This window comes from Dipteris shenzhenensis, chromosome 30, assembly GCF_047967505.1.
Source record: "Dipteris shenzhenensis isolate YYH24624 ecotype China chromosome 30, Dip_SZ_1.0, whole genome shotgun sequence".
In the NCBI taxonomy this organism is placed as follows: domain Eukaryota; kingdom Viridiplantae; phylum Streptophyta; class Polypodiopsida; order Gleicheniales; family Dipteridaceae; genus Dipteris; species Dipteris shenzhenensis.
In genome coordinates this window covers 12,883,467-12,902,488 of record NC_141625.1, presented here as the reverse complement: position 1 = coordinate 12,902,488, position 19,022 = coordinate 12,883,467, and the positions used below count along the sequence as shown (strand labels likewise).

The 19,022-nt window shown below is 46.7% G+C and overlaps 1 protein-coding gene across 1 annotated transcript in view; it reads right to left on the bottom strand.

Annotated features, from left to right (window-relative positions):
* The window catches only part of LOC147881736 (protein PLASTID MOVEMENT IMPAIRED 1-RELATED 1-like), a 19,063-nt gene extending 201 nt beyond the window's left edge, over positions 1-18,862 (bottom strand). The window contains exons 1-2 of the mRNA XM_087401756.1: positions 16,168-18,862; positions 1-1,207 (exon numbers count right to left, since the gene is read on the bottom strand). The exon at positions 1-1,207 is cut by the window's left edge and continues 201 nt beyond it. Coding sequence (XP_087257882.1) covers positions 112-1,207; positions 16,168-18,329 — 3,258 coding nt within the window. The 5' untranslated portion in view covers positions 18,330-18,862 and the 3' untranslated portion in view covers positions 1-111. The remainder of the gene's footprint in view (positions 1,208-16,167) is intronic.
* Positions 18,863-19,022: the final 160 nt, after the last annotated feature.

Here is a 19,022-nt window from a genome sequence, read left to right as displayed (position 1 = left end):
GAGAGCACAGTTCTGCTAGTAAGTATATCTAAAGTTAAACTAGCAAGTCAGATGCCATGCAACTTGGCAATCACCTGAGAAATATTTTTTATCCAGGTGTTTCATACTGATCTAACAAGCGCTGATTGTGTCATTCACAAGAATAAGGTCAGGATTTCTAATGTGGGGGCAAAACTCCGATACATCCCTCCATGTCGCACCAGTGCCATGCACACAAGCAGAGATGCTCCAAATAGTCTCCCTTTCCATTTCATTGGCCATTGCTCCTGGAAGTTTTGGTCCAAATGGCACATGCCTTGGGCTTTTTGCCACATTATTGGCAAGGAGCCATCGTGAGCCAGACTGAAGCTGCTTCTTATTGCCCCAACCTTCACTTTTTTTGTCCTCTGGGAGTTTCAGTCCTGAAACATGGACTCCATTTATCTTGAGTTGAATTTCTTCTTTAACTTTGTCGAGCTCCCGTGTGCCATGCTTATCGCTGTCTTGTTTGGTGTCTCTGCCTTCTTCATTTGCAACCCTTGACCCTGCTTTTCCACAAGGCACTCGTTCAGCCTGCACCAAAGCCATCATTGGAGCACCTATTGGATCATGATACCGTTGAGGATCCCGTAGCTGCACGAGCATAACCACAGTAAGGGTGCCATGCAGTGAGGCCCATGTCAGATTTCCCAAATTCTCACATGTCGATTGCAATTGCATGCCTTTGTTTTCAATACAATCTGTTTTTTCCACATACTGGTGTGAGAGAGTATGTGAAGCCACTGCTCCCTGTGAGTCCTTTTGATACTCAGGTTCGTGCATTTCCACATTAAGCTCTATCCACTCTTCTAAAGAAATAGTTGTCTCCAGCAAACAATCTGCATTAGGACCATGCTTCACTTGTTCCTTTCGATCAGCAGCCGGATGAAAGGGAGCTCCCATTCTCATTAGAGGGTGAGTCCATTCATTTTGGTTTTCAGTCCTGCCATCTAAAGAAAGCTGCCCAATACTGTAAGGAGCCTTCTCCGACAGATCACACTGTATCTTTAGTCCCTCCATGGCTAGTGCTTCAATTTTTATCAAGGCTACATGTATGAGATCTGCAAGGGAAACAAGTTCATCAGCCATCTCTCTGGCTCCATGAGAATTGTTGGGAGAATAGCCAGCATATTCCCTATCCACTGACTGTCTTGGTTCAGCAAGTCTGTCCTTCATGAAAGGACCCTGCCTGCAATCCGAAATAGGCAAGTGTCATAGTCCATCAATACGATCAATAAAGATGTTGCAAACTGAATCCAAAGATCAACACAAGATGAGATTTGGGATCCTTCGTATATAAGATAACTGAGAGCTACCTTCAAATTTGAATATCATTAAACATGCATGCAGTTAGTCTTACTCTGATACCCTGCTTCTCTTCAGCTTCATTGGAAAAACTTAACTATTTGAGTGTCTTAGCTATTTGTACAGTTTATATCATCTGATTGAAAAGGCTCTTGATACCTGGATATAACTCTTGCCTACTACAAACATCTCCAAACTACCAATCAGTACAGGAGCCCAGCTTAGTTAACGTCCTACGAAAGTAAAAGCTTCAGGTACAATGCTGGATCAGAGTCTTAACCAAATGGGGCTGAGCAGGCGCAGGCCTTTGTTAAATGTTTAGGCCAGCTGGCCATTTTGCCAGTCCAAACGGGTTACTGGGCAGCATATCAATGGGCTGGAACTCACGAAGCAGGGGATAGCGGGGGATAGCAGTGGGATGGATGGAATGGATAAAGGACAGCCATGTGGGGTGCGAGATCTCTTATGCTTATAAAGAACATGGTGTTGACAGAATGCTTGTAAGACACATTTTCGACACTTATCACAGTGTGAGCCTTCAGTCACATACTTCTAATTCAATGGAGTTTGATAATATCTAAGAGATTCCCAAAGCTTTTCTTGCAACTTCTCATCTCCTGAAGGACAGCTTCCAGTCTTCGTGGAATGAGTTTTGAAGTGATTTCGTCCTCCGATTCCACAAGACAATAATCTAAGCAAGGACTCAGGTTATTGTGGTGGCTCTCCATCACCAAATACCCACGAAAATTGAAACTGCACGCTACAAGCTGCTTCAATTCTGCCCACACGTGTGCAATGAAGGGAAATCGTCCACTAGAAGGTGATGGCTGCAAGGAATGGTAGAAGAGGAGGATAGCACAGGGGACGAAGAATTCAGCCGAGAAGAAGCAGCAGCTACAGAGCAGCACTGAGAACAGATGGGTAGAGATGGAAAATCACAAGAGAATCTCAGCCAGAGGAGCTAGCAATGATGATGAAGAAGGATGCCTGCATCTAAGAGTGAGGAGGAGCTGTAGATTTCAGTAAGGTTGCAATGGAAAAAGTAAAACGGTGAATTTTTGGCAATTAAAGCATCTACAAAAACAAAATTCCAAAAAAACAATTCCCAAAAAACAAGGCAAGCCCATTGTGCATCATTCTGCCGCCTCCTCTCCCTGACTCGACACCCACATACATCTCCTTCCCCCTATGATTTGCCTATCCAGGCCCTGGTCACTTCATTGCAACACCCTATCACCTGGGATTTGTCAATCTCCATTGCTCCTCTTCCAACAGTGGTTTCGAATCTAGAACCCACCTTTCCAAGATAACTATACTTCTGTCCTACTGATTCCTCACCATAAGGTGTTCTTGCACTACATTTAAGATCCTCTCTCCAATCATGATAAATTCACATCCCTAGCTGATAAAATCGCAAACTAAACTGCAAATTGGCTCCATACCTGGAATTCGTCACTACAGGATAACTCGCGATCACTTCAACCACAATCGAGATCATCCACGATAGGGCAGCTTTGATACCATCTATCATGCCCTGACATGATCTAAGTCTATCGGAACCATGGTCCACAACACCAGAATCATGTGCAAGCAACTTGCCACCCAACCATGCTGATCTAGACTTGAACATCCCCACTAAGCCCAGGCTTGAGAGCCTCGTGGAAACTGCCAGCCCTGCAAGCCAAACCTCACCCTTGGCACCCCATACCGCCTAGTGAGCAGCTGCGCTGGCGCCAAGAAAAGCGAACAAAAGCACACAAGTGCTAAGAAAAGTGAAAAAGCAATCCCATGGATAGCATTCTAGCCCATCATCTGCCTGCCTATCCCTGGCATGCAATGTTGGGTGCAGGAAGCAACGCAACAGGAGTGGAATGTGGGAACCAAACAACAAGCTGGAGCAAAACGTAGTACTGCTCAAATGATAAGAGGAAAATACAAAGGGTGGCCTATATGGCCTCCAAGTCAACCATACGGTTGACCAAAGAAGTCAACTCATAGAGTTGACCTAACCTACAAGGCTCATACCAGGGCTAAGTGCTAACAAATTACCCTCCATGGTATGGCTGAAGTATCCTAAAAATATCTCAGGATTACCTCGAAACTACATCACGGTTGCACATATTTGTCCCAGAGGGATATAGCAACCTATGATATGTACAGAGTGATCCCTCACGTAACAAAAGGAGCCAAGTGTAAAGCATGTCGAAATGCCTTAAACTTGGGACGCGGTAAAGCTTTCTTGAAAAGATCTGCCAAGTTGTCCTCGGTGGGAACATAGATGATAGGACAACTGGATGTCTCCATCAGACAGTCGCTCTCGAACATAGTGATAGTGGACTTCAATATGCTTTGTGCGCATGAAACACTGCGTTTCTAGCAATCGCCAAAGCACTCTATACTCAGCCTCACAACTAGATGTGGCAACTGTAGGCCGCTTCTTGCTGAACCAAGAGATGCATGAAGCTCCAAGCATAAAACAGTCGCCGGTGTGTGACACCCTAGTGTCATAACATCCTGCCTAGTCACTGTCCATGAATGCATGCAAAACAAGTGGGGCTTCTAAACCATAGAGTAAACCCAAATGTTGCGTGGCCTTCAAGTATCAAAAGACCCACTTCACTGCTTGCCAATGCTGCGTACTAGGCTTGTGCATGTACCTGCTGAGTTGGGAAATGGCATACTGAAGATCAGGTTGGGTATGACAAAGGTATGTGAGGCAAAACAACCTGCTAATAAAGGGATGCATCAAATGGCGGACTTCCATCCTCGGAGGAGAAACGAAATCCAGGCTCCAAACTGGCTTGCAATCCTTGAACTGGAAGCGATCAAGGAGCTGTCCAATAAACTTGGATTGACTCATCATTATACCCCCCTCAACATATGCAAACTGTATGCCCAAATAATAGTGCAACCGGCCCATATCTGTCATGGCAAAAGACTGCTGTAAATCAGCCTTAAAATCTGCAATTTGTTCCATATTTGGCCCAGTGATAAGCATGTCATCCACATATAAAAGCAGAATTCAAAATTCTGATGCACTCTTTTGCACATAGCAGTGTCCTCGGTTGGGCTATTCGGAGAGCGACGGGCCTGTCAAAAATGCATGTATCTTCGCATACCATGCCTGGGGTGCCTGCTTCAAGCCATAGAGGGCTTTTCTGAGCCAGCAAACCATATTTTCAGAACCTAATTGGTCAAAATCAGGTGGCTGAGTGGCATAGACCTCTTCCTAAAGATCACCATGAAGGAAGGCAGTCTTGATGTCCAGCTGATGAACCTCCCAATGCTGATGAGATGCCATAGCAATAACACACCTGATAGTAATAACCATAGCAATAACACACCTGATAGTAGTAATGCATGAGGTGGGGGCCAAGGTCTCCTCAAAGTCAATGCCGTGCTGCTGTGCATATCCCTTTGCAACCAAGCGGGCTTTGAGGCAGTCAACACTGCCATCAGCTTTCCTTTTCACCTTGTAGACCCACTTTGTGCCAATGGCACACTTGCCTGCTGGCAAGTAACACAACTCCCAAGTGTTGTTGGCATGAATGGATTCAAGCTCAGCCTTCATGGCATCCGTCCATTCCTTGCTGTCAAAGGCATCCTTGTGACATAGCAAGCAGTAGCAACCAAAGCTGCAGCCAAATAGTTGCCATGCATCTGTTTATGCGCACCTCTAGTGCGGGTGGCAAAGGCTCAGCTTGTTTGCTGTCCCTGAGTGTGTCCAAAAGCCATCTCGGGACTGATTTTTCTATTTAATGACAGCACTCTCCTGTGCAACTGCCTGCTCATCCTGTGGGACAAAGGGATCTGAAAGGGGAGGAGACGATCCATTTGAATGCCCTTGCTATCAAAACATCTAGAAATGTGTGCATACCAAGCCATGCAAGCCCCACTCTTAGCTAACTGATGACCATGGGATCCAGGATGGTTCCGAGTAAGCCTTTAGTTCCCCACTAGATCATATAGGTAGAGTTTGCCATGACACTGATGCCATTTTCCAAACGGTTACTTATTTTCATAAGGTCTGGGCCTTACGTAGGGGAGGCTACCGAGGGTGGCACTAGAGAGATCTCAGTTGTTAGAGCATGTTGTTCCCATTATTGATTCTGACCAGGCCACGCAACTTAAACATCTTTTATAGAACGCCTGCAGCCTCTTGAAACGTCGCCACTTGGTCGCTGTCAAGTCACACCCCCATAAGGGTGCTACTTACATGTCTCTTGGCCTCACCAATGTGTCAAATAGCCATGCCTTCATTGGGGGTCCTGAAAATGTGCTTGAAAGGACTGTTGCTCTAGTGAAGCTAGAGCTCCCCGCCCTCGTTTGAGTCGTGCCCTGGCTACGTGGGTCATCATGAAGACTAGCCCCACAAAGACTGCGCCTAAGTAGGTGTAGGGCTGTACGATCTCCACTGACATTCCTCAATAGCTGAAGCTATGTCAATGACGTGTTGGCCATGAGGTGTTAAATATCATAACCTTGGTTTTGCCAAGGTTAACTGTCAGGTAAACTCTCTATATACAAAACACCTCTAGGGCATCTAGTGTCTTTGTAAGCCTGTTGCTGAGGAGGATAGAAGGATTATGTCCTCTGCATAGAATAGTATCTATATCATCAGATCACCTAGCCATGATCCCTCACCTCCCAAGCAGTCAATGAATGCCGCGATCTCATCAATATATAGCCCAAATAGTGTTGATAAGAGGAGGCATCCCTGCTTCACCTCTATCCAACTTGACAAGCCTCCAGGAGCACGTACTCTCCCTTTGACTGACTTATACACACTTACATATACCCCAAATAGTGTCAGTAAGAGAAGGCATCCCTGCTTCACCTCTATCGTGCTCTCGACCCAACCTGACAAGCCTCCAAGAGCACGTACTCTCCCTTTGACTGACTTATACAGACTCATCACCCCCCAAATCATGACATCTAGAATTTGCATCTCCTAAAGTCGTCTAATCATGCAAGATTGTGGGACTGTGCCAAAGGCCTTTCGGAAGTCTACAAAGCAGACGTAGACTTTTTGGGATCTCGATCTTGCCTCCTCAATGACTGCCTGCAAAGTGAATATATGATCAAGAGTGGAATGTTGTCTCCAAAAACAAGCCTATCCCAATGCTCGTTGCTGATATGCCTCTGTGTAGGAGCCGATCTCTCTATCTAGTACCGACCCGTAAATCTTGGCCCGTGTATGACCAATCATGAGAGTGTGGTAGTTCCCAATACCCATGGGATCTCCTACTTTGTGTAATTATCAAAGCAATTAAGCATGTATCATCTACCAAACCAGTAAAATGATACATCATACCATGTCAGAGAAAAAAGTTGCTTGCTCTTGCCAACTCCCACACAATGGAAAGAAATAGATTGAGATCACATGTCACTCCAGGAGCCAGTTCACGCCATGTGCATGCATGTATGAAAAGACACTTCATATCTAGAGAGGGAATACCTCCATATACGGCCAACAGAATATGTATTGACATCAAGAACCTATGAGAGTGCAGCGGAAACTAAACAGCAATAGAGAGACACATTGCGTGAAATGCAAGATACACACACACAGACTGCACAAGAGATCCGGGAAAATGCCTCAACTGCTAGGCAAAAACCTTGTACAAGTGATGGTACAACAAGGGGGGAACGGCCCTATTTATAGGGGCTCCCCCATCAGCCAGGGCAAACCCAAGGTCAGGTGTAATCTGACCAGCAGGTCGAGTCACTAACCTGGTTGGGGCTTGGTTGCCCCCTAACCAAGGCGCCTATGAAAGGGCACAATCCTGCAGACGTCCAAGTAGATTCCCCCCAGGCATGAATCAAGGTCTTCCTTCATCACGTTCCTTGCCTTCAGTCTCCACTTTTCGTGAACTTCCAATAAAGGCTCCGATACCATGTTAGAAATGAAGCAAACAGAGGGTACCCCGTAGCGGAAGACTGATACATGGGCCCAAGAATTCACACGGAAGTGTTTAACTATGGAATCCAAAACTTCTTTACTTGTGTGTACTCAACATGCATGTGTGCAGACCAGTAAATAGACAATGCTCCAAGAGACAATATAGAACCAACAAAAGATATATTTCCGTCCACCAATACAAAAGAGTCTAGAGTCCCACTAAACCGTGGTCCTCTGTCCTTATTATCAAAAAGTTGTCCTACTACCTCCTTGGCACTTCTAGATCTCTGAGCCCCCGCGTTCCTTGTCGAGCTTCTGTAGACTCAGTCACCATGCCGACAAACACACATCCAAGCTATCCTCCCGAACAGCCAACTGTGAGGCATTGAATGCCTAGAAGATTTGACCTGCTTGCTGCTCTAGGGTCCAGCCAATGGTGAGGCCCAAGCTTCTCCTGACTCCCAGTCTCCTTGCTGCCTTGGAAGACAGCCAAGGGTCCTAATCCCTACGGGCTCTTTGTCTGCCACCTCCCTTGTCCCTGAGGCAGGTTCTCTTGCAGCTCCCTCAACTGGATCCCTGGTGAGTGAACTGTGAGCCCTAGTAGCTCCCCTTTTATAGGGCAAATGCCCCTCTAAAACAGGCCGCCCCAATAGCCCTTATTGGCCGACCCATACTGGTCTGTCCAACCGAATGGGGCCCAACCCCCCCCGGGGGTCTGTGAAAACCGACCTGGTTGGCTAGCTTGGACCAGCCCAACCAGGCCCCTTTGCAGCCGCCAGGCCACGTGGCCTGCAGCCACTGGTCCAGGCCCATAGCAGCCCCAATTGGGGTCTTCTTGCAGGACCTGAACCTGCTCCATACAGGCGCCTACCTGCCCTATCAATTCCCCTTCTGTATAGGCCATGTCCGTGCCCTAAGGACCTGTCAATGCCCGTCTAGGGTCCTGTAGACTGCTCCATTCTCCTGGTCTTCTCCAGCCCCTGGATCTACTGCTACAAGTCCGTACAGCCCGTCCTCCTGGTCTGTACTGTTATTGCCTACAATCCATACTGCTGCTGACGTCATCGCACTGCTCCAACCTCCTAAATATGTGCAGATCTGTTCCCACATGAGCCGTACTGCCGCCTGTTCATTCCGGCATGTTGAAATCCACCACGGAGCTCTAGATTTGCCAGTATGACCTTCATTGTTCTGCCCACATGGCAGCCCATGTGCTGCCCATGTGCCAGCCCCATGCTTTCGTAGTTTGCTGTGAGCTTGCTGCCCATGTGGCAGCCCTAGCCCTAAGTCCACCTTCCCCATGTTCTCCTCATATGGGGGCTTCGAGATGGGGAGGTGCTTTTCCAACAAGCCTCAATCTAGCCTTTCAGGGGGACCAAGATGTAATTGCTCAGTCCTTCATCGAGGAAGCCAACAGTTGTACAATTTGGTGAATATCAGGCCCAACCTAAGGATATAGATAGTAGTTAGCAAAATTATCCGTGCAACAATGAAGTGATTTTTTCCATGCATGCCCTCAATATCGCTTGCTCTTACCTCATTCCACACTTCCACCCCCCAATAGATGGTACTGGCACCACAAGTAAGAGAGTGATATATAGACTTCTTACCCATTACAAATATGGTTGGGGCCCATGACAACTCTATCCATGGCAAGCTAGACTTCTAAGGAAATGTTCCAGTGTATACAAGCATGGAGACATATGCTTCTAATTCCATGCTTGCCCGTAGCTAGCTTACATAAACAAAGCAGCAATGTATGTTGAAATAAAGAACAGGGGAGAGAAAGCACATCAATACATGATATCCATTTGCCCCAAAAATGGTATATCTGCGTTGTTGAAGCACGAAGCTGAAAGTAAAAGAATTGAATGAGCCATCAGGGAGACCAACAAGTGTAAGGTGCAGGCCCAAACTTTGTAATGGAGGGAGGATCACTAAATTCAACAAGGTGGTGGGGGAGTGACAGTGTATTCCCGCATATGGCGTGAGCATAGATGTATTTAACACATTATAAGTCCCACCATTAAGCCTAGCCTAACCCTCATATTAGGTACAGGTGCTAGATCTTTACCTTGCTATTACAAGATGGAGGGCAGAAGCACCTCTACAAATAATAGCCATCTTCATTTAATCTATCAGCCATTTTCCATCTAAAATCTGATCAAGATGCCTCTTTGCAAAGGCTTACTACCAAAAGATTGCACAATCAGATACACTGCCTCCTACCAACAGCTGCGAGAAGATTCGTCTTAGTTATCTCCCAAGAACATTTTACAAATTTAAAAGCAAGTGAGCATGATTTGCATTTCAGATTGCAACCTGTTACTTTGAAACCCTAGAATCCTCATATATACATTGTACTATTGGTCCTCCTGCAAACGGATCCAAGCTTATATTTCACAGACATATATTGTCCAGATAGCCACATCATCTCACAGTCATAGATCATGTCCATGATTGAGCTATAAAAAGTAGGGACATAGTCCTCTCTTCCTGTAGCACCATTCCTTAGCTAAATTAGGAATACCCAAAAACCTTTCCAGGAAGTGCCGACAGCCAGGGCACGAGCTACGCAGGCCAATCTCACAAGCTTTAGGATAAGTCCTTGTTGACTGATACCCATTGAAGGACAGCAGTTGTAGTGTTTCCATCTTAGGGTTTGTTAGGTCTAGGTCATAGCCTAGGGTAGGAGCCCCAAAGGCTGGCCTTTGGCAGAGGGAAGGAGTAGCCATTGTAGGAGACGCAAGGCAGCTCCAAGCAAGGGATTTTGGGCTGGGGAAGGTGCCTTTTATAGGCTGCCTTTGCCCCTCCCTACTCGGCCCATAGGGCTGCTCAATTGAGCCCTACCACAGCCAACCAGCTGAATGGCATGTTGGGCTGGTTGGGTCAGCCCTGCAGCCCTCTATATAAGGGGGGCCTTGCCTCTCATCTCAGCATTCAGTTCCCAGTCTTCCAGCGCAGCTTTCAGCCCCTTGTGTAGCTCCTATCCTCCTCCAGCCAGCAGCCCAAGACGCCATACAGGTGAGGCCCAAGGAGAGGATGGATTTGCAGCACAACATTTCGGGCTTTGAACAAGCACAAGCAAGGAGGTTTGAGTTCTCTTTCAGCAACTCTTCCTTTCATTTTTACAGCTCTTTTATACCTCTTTCTCGGCTCTTTCCACAGCTCTATCTCTCAGCTTTCACTCAGTTCATCTCTCAGTTTTCTCAGATCCATATCTCAGCTCTTTCCGTTCTCAGTTTCACCTCCATTCACACCTCTCACTCACGCAGTTCTACTATATGCCCGTGGACAGCACTAGCCTCTTCGATAGCCTCTCGCAGCGGTCTACATCGTCCGGCAACCTTGAGGCCTTGGGCTGTGGCTGGACTGTTTCTCAGGCTTTGTGGATCAGCTCTCCTTGTTCAAGGTGTCAGCCTCAAAGTTGTGTTCCTGCACTCAAGAGGAGTGTCTTTTGTATTTTCAACTTCTCCAAGTTTAAAGCAAATTCTCCCCTATATTGGGGGAGAGGGCCCTCATTGGGTACAGGGACCCAATCTGTTGCGACTCCATTTCTCTAAGGTGCATATGCAAATACGCCTCGCAATAAGGTTTAAAGAAGGTCTCACTCTGCGATTACACGATCGTTAACTGTTGCATGTTACTGGCAAGCTTCTGAAATCCTTATCCACACAGAGGAAACATAACCAGAAGCACTTACACTCAGGCTAGTATCCGTAGAAGACATGTGTAAAGATAATGCAGCCGTAAGCACTCACAGATCAGGAGAGATGTTCTGAGCATGTAGGCAACAAAGCAAGTATGTATATAAAGCTCCACAGTTTTGGACAAGAGCAAGTACCAACTGTCACAAAATACCTCTCAAATGGTACCTCACATCTGCAGCCAGGTGTGCTGACAGATTTGTAACCCAGATGGGAGATTATCTGCTCCAAGTCTCACTGTGGTTCTTCTCCCAGTGCAGGCTGATGGAGAGGCAGCTGTTCTGGGCTCAAGTGCCCAAGGGACGGAATGCATCCCTCCTTTTATAATTGGGGTCTGCTGCTTCACCCCTTTCCAGATCTGGCCAACCAGGTCTATGGATGGCTGAGCAGCCAGCCAGCCTACTGTGAGGCAGACCTGCCTGCCACCTGCCACCTGCCTGACCTGCTGATCAGATCTTCATGGCCTACAGCCGACCTGCTCTGCTATGACCAACTGGCCCTGTCATTTGCCAACCATGCTCGGCTACTTATACGGCCCAAGCCTCCTCTCCAGGCACCTTATACTGGGCCCCATCATCCCCAAAGGCTGCTTCCTTCCTGCACCAGATCTGCCCTCCTCCAGAGCCAGATCTTTGCCTACAGCTTGCAAAATCTTTTCCATCCCTTGTGACTTCTGATGCAGCCCATACGCTGCTCATTGCTGGCTGTGTAACTGCCTATAAGCTGCCCACATGTGAGCTCTCATGTGCCCATGTGTCACCCTTATGATCACCCATAAATCTACGCGGTGTCAGGCCCTGATGTGCTCCACATATGGGGGCTCATAAATGGGGCATTGACCCTTTTACCACAAACCACTTAATGACTCGTTGTGGGCCAACTTCCATCTATCAAAGAGATGCTCCATCTGCTCCCATTCAGAAGCTCTCGGGAAAATGCCAAAGGTGTCGACATCATTCCATACAATCTCCCGCATTTCTCATACCTCCAGGTCCTATGCCACAAATTTGGAAGCAATCTGGAAAACTCATACAGTCGCAGCACCACACACAGCACACCAGTGGCAGGCACCGCCAATCTAAGTCACGAACTCACCAAAATGTTCAAGATACCTGGCCATTATTAACAGGTCCATCCAGTCATCCCCTTCTTAAGCTAGGAATAGATCAAATCCAGCAACGCACCAAGCATCACAACCATTCAACAAAAAGCAATATCCGCAACCTCAATCCATTTAACTTATATTGCCAAATTGCTGTGGCTTGTCCACATAGATTTCCACAAACTCGCTTCTTCCAAAAACTTTGAAATTACTTACAATTGTCTCCCAAACCAAGCTCATAAAGAGCTGCACCGACTCAGATCGATTTCCTAAGTTCACCCAAGTAATCTGTAATCCCTGTTGTTTTTTTGATCCCTCGGTCTCCGACACACAGTCTGCTGCTAGTGTCATACCTATGATCACAATCATCTAGGAGACCTTGACACCAACATCTTCAACAGAGAAGCAGAAGGCTCCAAATGCATCTGCCATGAGAAGGCTTTCACGGTCTGTGACCAAATTGTTTAGCTGAGCTCAACATAATATATACCTTTGTAAGACTAGAATAAATCCAATCGTACAAATTTAGATTTTTTGTTATTCTAAAGTCCAAAAATCTACACAGAAATAATACTGGTTTTATTTTCTTCCCATTTCCTGCTGTTGCAGAAAACCAAATACATGCTAGAAGTACACACCAGATTAGCTGAGTTCAACATAGTACTGGTTTTATTTTCTTCCCATTTCCTGCTATTTCCAAAAACTCGCTTCTTCCAAAAACTTTGAAATTACTTACAACTGTCTCCCAAACCAAGCTCATAAAGAGCTGCACCCACTCAGATCAATTTCCTAAGTTCACACAAGGCATCTGTAATCCTTGTTGTTTTTTTGGTCCCTCGGTCTCCGACACACAGTCTGCAACAAACCTGCTCAGCATCACATCCATGATCACAATCTTCTAGGAGCCCTTGACACCAATATCTTCAACAGAGAAGCAGGAGGCTCCGAATGCATCTGCCATGAGAAACCTCCCTGTGTCGTTCAGAAGGCTTCCACGGTCTGTGACCAAATTGTTTAGCTGAGTTCAACATAATACTGGTTTTATTTTCTTCCCATTTCCTGCTGTTGCAGAAAGCCAAATACCTGCGCACCAGATCAGCTTCGCTGTGAATACCAAAGCACACACACCAGTCAATGACTTCGACTGCCCCACATCCCACCTCAAAGTGGCTGCTTACTGGCCACTTCCCATCTGATGCAAATGGCCTCATTCTTGGCACCCTTTGAGCAACCTATGCTGTCCTTCACCATCACAAATGAATCTGGATCTCCAGACCACCACTCGATATTGGACTCATTACACCTTCGTCAATGATGCCAATCTTGGAGCTATTGAGTGTGACCACAAAAAACAACTCCTGTTTCATTACATTGGCTGCTTCGAGTTTAGACTTTTTGTTCTTGGAATGATTCTCTAATCCACCTTCTTCTTCTTCTTATAGTCAATGCACCATACGTCTAAGCTACCCACTGTGAGCAACTGGTTCTGAAGCGAACGAATCCTTTCCAAATTGTTTGCTTCATATGTATCTTTAAAAATCGTCCAGGCTCCAAAAGTTGTATCTGCCAAATCTGCCAACTAAATGTATTGAATCATATACCTAGATGAATCCAGGAACATTCCCAAACTCATCCTCTAAAAACACAACATAGTGCAGTTTCAATCTCACCATAGTCACTCGTAAGATTGAAAACCATAAACTCCATCACGCATAGCAGGCACTAGCTACTATGACATCCCCACTGATGTCATCAGCTCTCAACAGTGGGTGTAGACCATAGTATAAAAATATGCTCTCACACATACAAATCCACACACCCACACATGCTTGAGCATCCATTTATACAAAGTCTTTGTACTGAGTTTCTGTCGGCACTCCGCAGGTGAACTAAATGTATTGAATCACACTATCTAATGATCATGGACAACACCTCACAATCCCTTCCTCCCATTCTTCCACCACATCCCAGGTCTGTAGGCTGTATGACTTTACACGAGGCATCCAGAGTATCCTTGGGCTAGTCACCTCCAAATCTTCCTAGCTACCAGATGGCTCCATTACTGCATCTGAAGGTAGGAATCAACATGTGCAAAGCCATACCCTTGAAGAAACTGGAATGACACTATTAACTAACAACTACCTTCCAGCCTTAATCTCACAAAAGACACCAGTCTGAGTCTAATCACCTCCTTGGCTTGTCACCTCCAAATCTTCCCAGCTATCAGATGGATCCATTACTGCATCCAAAGGTAGGAATCAACATGTACAAAGCCATACCCTTGAAGAAATTGGAATGACACTATTAACTAACAACTACCTTCCAAACTTAACCTCACAAAAGACACCAGTCCGATTCTAAGCACCTCCTCCTCACAAAGGTCAGGTCCTCCAGATGTCAAGATACATTACTGAAGTAGGACTTCTGACTCGGATACACTGTTTGAAACCCCTCAGCAATGTGGAAAACTTTTCAATGCCATTCCCATGCATTGGAAATATAACCACGATCACTAACACTTGGGACTTTTCCAAAAGAAATGTGTGTACGGAGGTAATGCAACCATGGACACTCAGATCTACAAAGATGTATTCAGCAAGTAACTACAAACTGTCACAAAATACCCCTCAAATGGTACCTTACATCTGCAGCCAGGTGTGCTGCCAGAAGTGTGCCCTAGGTGGGTGATTATCTGCTCCAACTCCTACTTTGATTCTTCTCCCTCTGCTGTGCGCTCTAATGGCAGTGGACACACCCAATTGTTCAGGGCTCAAGGGCCCAAGTGAGGAGATACATCTTCCCCACCCACTTCGAGATCTCGCAATCCAGGCTGGGCAGGGCTGATCAGCCTACTGTGGGGCCAACCTGCCACATGGCAGCCGCCCGTGCCTGCCACCTGCACAAGCTGCTGGACTGATCATCCTCACCTACTGCTGACCTGTTCTGCCATGCCCAACTAGCCCTGTCCTCTGCCGACCAGGCTGGGGCTATTTATATGCCCCCAAGCCTCCTCTCTAGGCCCCTTATGCTGGGCCCCGTCAAACCCAAAGGCTGCTGCCTCCCTTCCACCAGATCTGCCTGATTCCTGGGCCGGATCTATTCCCACAGCTTTCACAATCTTTTCCAGCCCTTGTGGCTAGCCCATATGGCTGCTCCTTGCTACCTACAAGCTGCCCCATGTTAGCTCAATTAGCACTTTCACGTGCCCCCATGTCACCTTATGATGTGCCCACATAGCAGCCCCCTCACCCATACAGGTGTCAAGCTCCGATGCTCTCCTATATGGGGGCTCACAAATGGGGCATTGACCCTTCTACCTCAACACATCCACCAAGTGATTGGTACTAGCCTACATCACAACATGCAAACCCATTTCACAAATGTATGAGGTTTCATAGTTGTACTTGATATCAACAGACTCATCCAGCAGATGAACCCAAATTTGAACAGCTTTGTGACTATTACTATCACGAAGTCAAGTGTGTTTAAGAAGCATCACAAGATACTAGCTTTCATTGTACTTTCACCATGAATAATTGTCATAGACATGCATTAGGTCATCATCTGAAAACAAGATCTCAAAAGGAGAACAGGTCTCAATTTCTGACAGATGTGTGAATACACATACCCAAGCCAGGTTTCCGAATTGTAAATTGCAAGATCATATTTTACGAGTTTTAGTCCAAAGTATTTTCCTAAGTTCAGCGACTTTAAACATGACAGCAGACTTGTCTATTTATGTGAGGGACTGCGTTGAGTCATTTGCTCCTAATGATTATTCTAGAGTGTAACTTTGTGACGGATAACATCCTAAACTAAGTGTTTAAGAAGCATCAAGCATCAAATTTTAGCTTTCATTACACTTTCACCATGAGCGATGTCATTTATATGCAATGAATAGTCATCTCAAAAGGATAACATTTATAAATTTCTGACAGACTCGTGAATAGGAATACTAAAAGCTAGGTTTTTGTGAATTGCAATATCACATTTTTACAAGTTCTAATCCAAAAGATACTCCTATGGTGAGCAGCTTTAAATTAAAAAGAGAGCAGACTTGTCTATTCATTGAAGGGAATGCGTTGTTACTGCTGGTAATTCCTTATAGAGTGTAGCTTAAAGAAGTCAAATACCAGGGAATCATTGGTAAATATCCAACATCTATGTCATCAAGCCTGCTGTCCGGTGCAGCAGATTCACCCATTGCAAACTGTTCCACTGTCATCCCAGCCAAATCCTCCAGAGGCATCGTGATAAAAGCCTGCATAGCCATGTTTTCCAAACCTTTTGAAGCCATTTGCCACAATATGTCAACAGCACTTGATCCTGTCTTTGCCGGCACCACAACAGGTTTTGAAGCCTGCATTACCAAGTTGCAATGTCCCTGGAAATCATGCAAACTCATGGCTCTCAGGCTGCCTCCGTCTCTTAGCCTGATGACAGATTTCATGTTTGCTGCACGAGGCAGCCGTGAAGGAAGGCTTTGGAAATTGAAAGGTGAGGACTTTGGCGGAGAGCACTCAAATGCATCATGACTGAGACCCCATTTCTTCATCAGAGCCTCTGTCTCAGCATCTTCCACCATCTTTGCCCGTGCCTTGCTCTCTAACGTTTGAGCAGCCTTCTTAATCTCAGATTCAGCTGCCTCAATAAAAGAAAGCAGCTCCAAAGTGTCCTCTGGATCAGTATGTGATGCATAATTGTCTGCATTCCTGGGGAGCATTACTCCCGCAGCCTCGGCAAATGCAGGGGTTTCTACTGCGCCGGTTGTATTAGTTCCAAGTTGACAAAGACCTGATTGGAATCCTCCCTCCGGGGAGAGCTTTTTCTCGGATTCCTTGGGCAACAAAGCTTTGGGAGCATTGGCAACATTCTCTTCTACTCTTTCAAGAAGATCAAAGAAGTCTTCAGCTACCACTTCCACTTCACGCGAAAAAGCTTCATGTTCAAAGACTTCATTCATCTCGAGAGCTTCCTTTTCTATGTCATCGTCATAGCCAGCCAAAAATTGTACAGCTTCTTCTTCCAAATCGTTTTCATAATGCTCCTCGGGACCCTGCAATTCCGTTGCATGCTCCAACAGTACTACACGAAATTTTGGAACTGGAGCATCACGTGTTACGTTTCCTTGTCCCATATGTTGTAGCTGAAAACTGAAAGGCTCTTGTATATAACTAGCATCGTGATGGTTGTGACTTTCAACTTCAAGAAACAATTCAACGTCCTGTTGCCGAGACGGTGCGTCAATGTCTCTTTTCGAATTCACGGCGCTCTCAGCCTCCTCTTCATATCTCCGATTCTCGTTGGCGATGGAATGCAGCTCCGTGCTGGAACCGTCACTTGACCCTGATCCTTCCTGCGAAATGCGTGGAGTAGAAGGTGCCACCGGTTCCGTGTCCACAGAAGCATCCAAGTTGAGAGGATCGTTTTGCAAAGCGAGGTATCTTTCTTCGTCCGAGTTGCTGCACTGCTCCACGTCGGAAGAAGACCATTCGTCTCTTTCATCAAGGTCGAGTTTCTCCATGCCCAGACTATCGCTCAAGTCAATGTCGGATGTGCAAGGAGAAGTGAAGTGATGATTAGAACTCCGAGCGAACGGAGAGCCATGGGGAGAGTTGGGAAAACTCTTCGAAGCGCGAACAGCCCGTCGGAGGGGAGACTCCCGAAACCTAGCACTGGAGTTTCCTCCCACAGGCCGTAGCTCCTTATTGACGACCTCGAAATCGAAGGTAGCCACAAGCACACCCCCTGCGGCTTGGCCTGTGAGCTTGAAGCTTGCGGTGGAGCTCATAGGCTTGTTCGGCTCCCAAAATTCGTCCACAGAAGCAGGAAGGAGACGGCTAAGATCAATGCGGTAATTGCAGAGACAAAGCTCGCCGATATCCAGTGCGATGACGGAAAGAAGGAATTCTTTCGGCATGTATTTCATCGCGGTGGTGTCGATGTTGCTCTTGCGTCCATAGACGGTGCTCTTGACGTGAAGAGTCTCCTCGAATTCGGCAACGCCGTCGTACACCCGTGAGGGCATCGTCTGCCATTTGCTGTCTTTGCGCTGGCATTGAACCACCAATCGCAATCCATCGAAAGACGAGGCCAGGCCATCCACCGTCTGCACGAAGATGGAGAAGACGCAGTGGAATTGCTGCTGCCGGATGCGAGCTAGAGCACGGATCGGCCTCCAGTTCCACAGGCTGTTCTTCCTGCCGGGAGGAACCTCGATGGTTTTGGAGGAGGTCAGGTGCTCCTCCATCCAGGCCGGGAATCCATCATCCCTACCAGTTGTTCGGAGCTCCATGCAACTCCAATCAAGCTACGAAGAGAGCCAAATCCGAGCCATGCGAGGACTGCTCCTCGATCTCCTTGCAATCTTCTGCTGTCCCTGAACTCCCCTTCCCAATCTTGCCTCTTTCCTCGAGCTTCTTTTCCTCTGTCGAGCTCTTCCTTCCTGAACAGCTGATCCTAGCAATGGCGAAAGCGAGGTCAATAGTCCAATATCTGCGTCCCTTCCGCCCCCTCCCGCTGCTGGCGACTTGCTTCCCGCTCCGCTCTGTCACCCAAGCACTTGTTCTGCTCCCAGTGCTCACCCATCTTTCTTTACCTCGCAGCTACACACCGATTGGCGAACTTGCACCCGGGCGGCCCTGCCGCGCCATCTAATCCGTTCTCGCAGGCGAAGCTTGGTGCTACACTAATGGAACGAGCTTGCGCTAGTGCGTTCTGAAGGCAATCTATACGCGCAGATGGAGCTTGGGTGTGGAAGGGGGAAGAGGAAAATGGAGGATGAAGAAGAAGAGAGTGAGGAAGGAAAACAGATAAACAGAGAGACAAAGAAAGTTTGTTCGAAAGGGCGAAGAGTGTATGGGAGTGAAAGAACGTTATACAATGAGAGCTGCCAAGAGAGCCTATTCATACAATCAGCTCAAGGCATTCAACCTCTCATTGAGACTCCTTAACACTCTAAGTTAGTACAGCCTAACACTAATTTGAG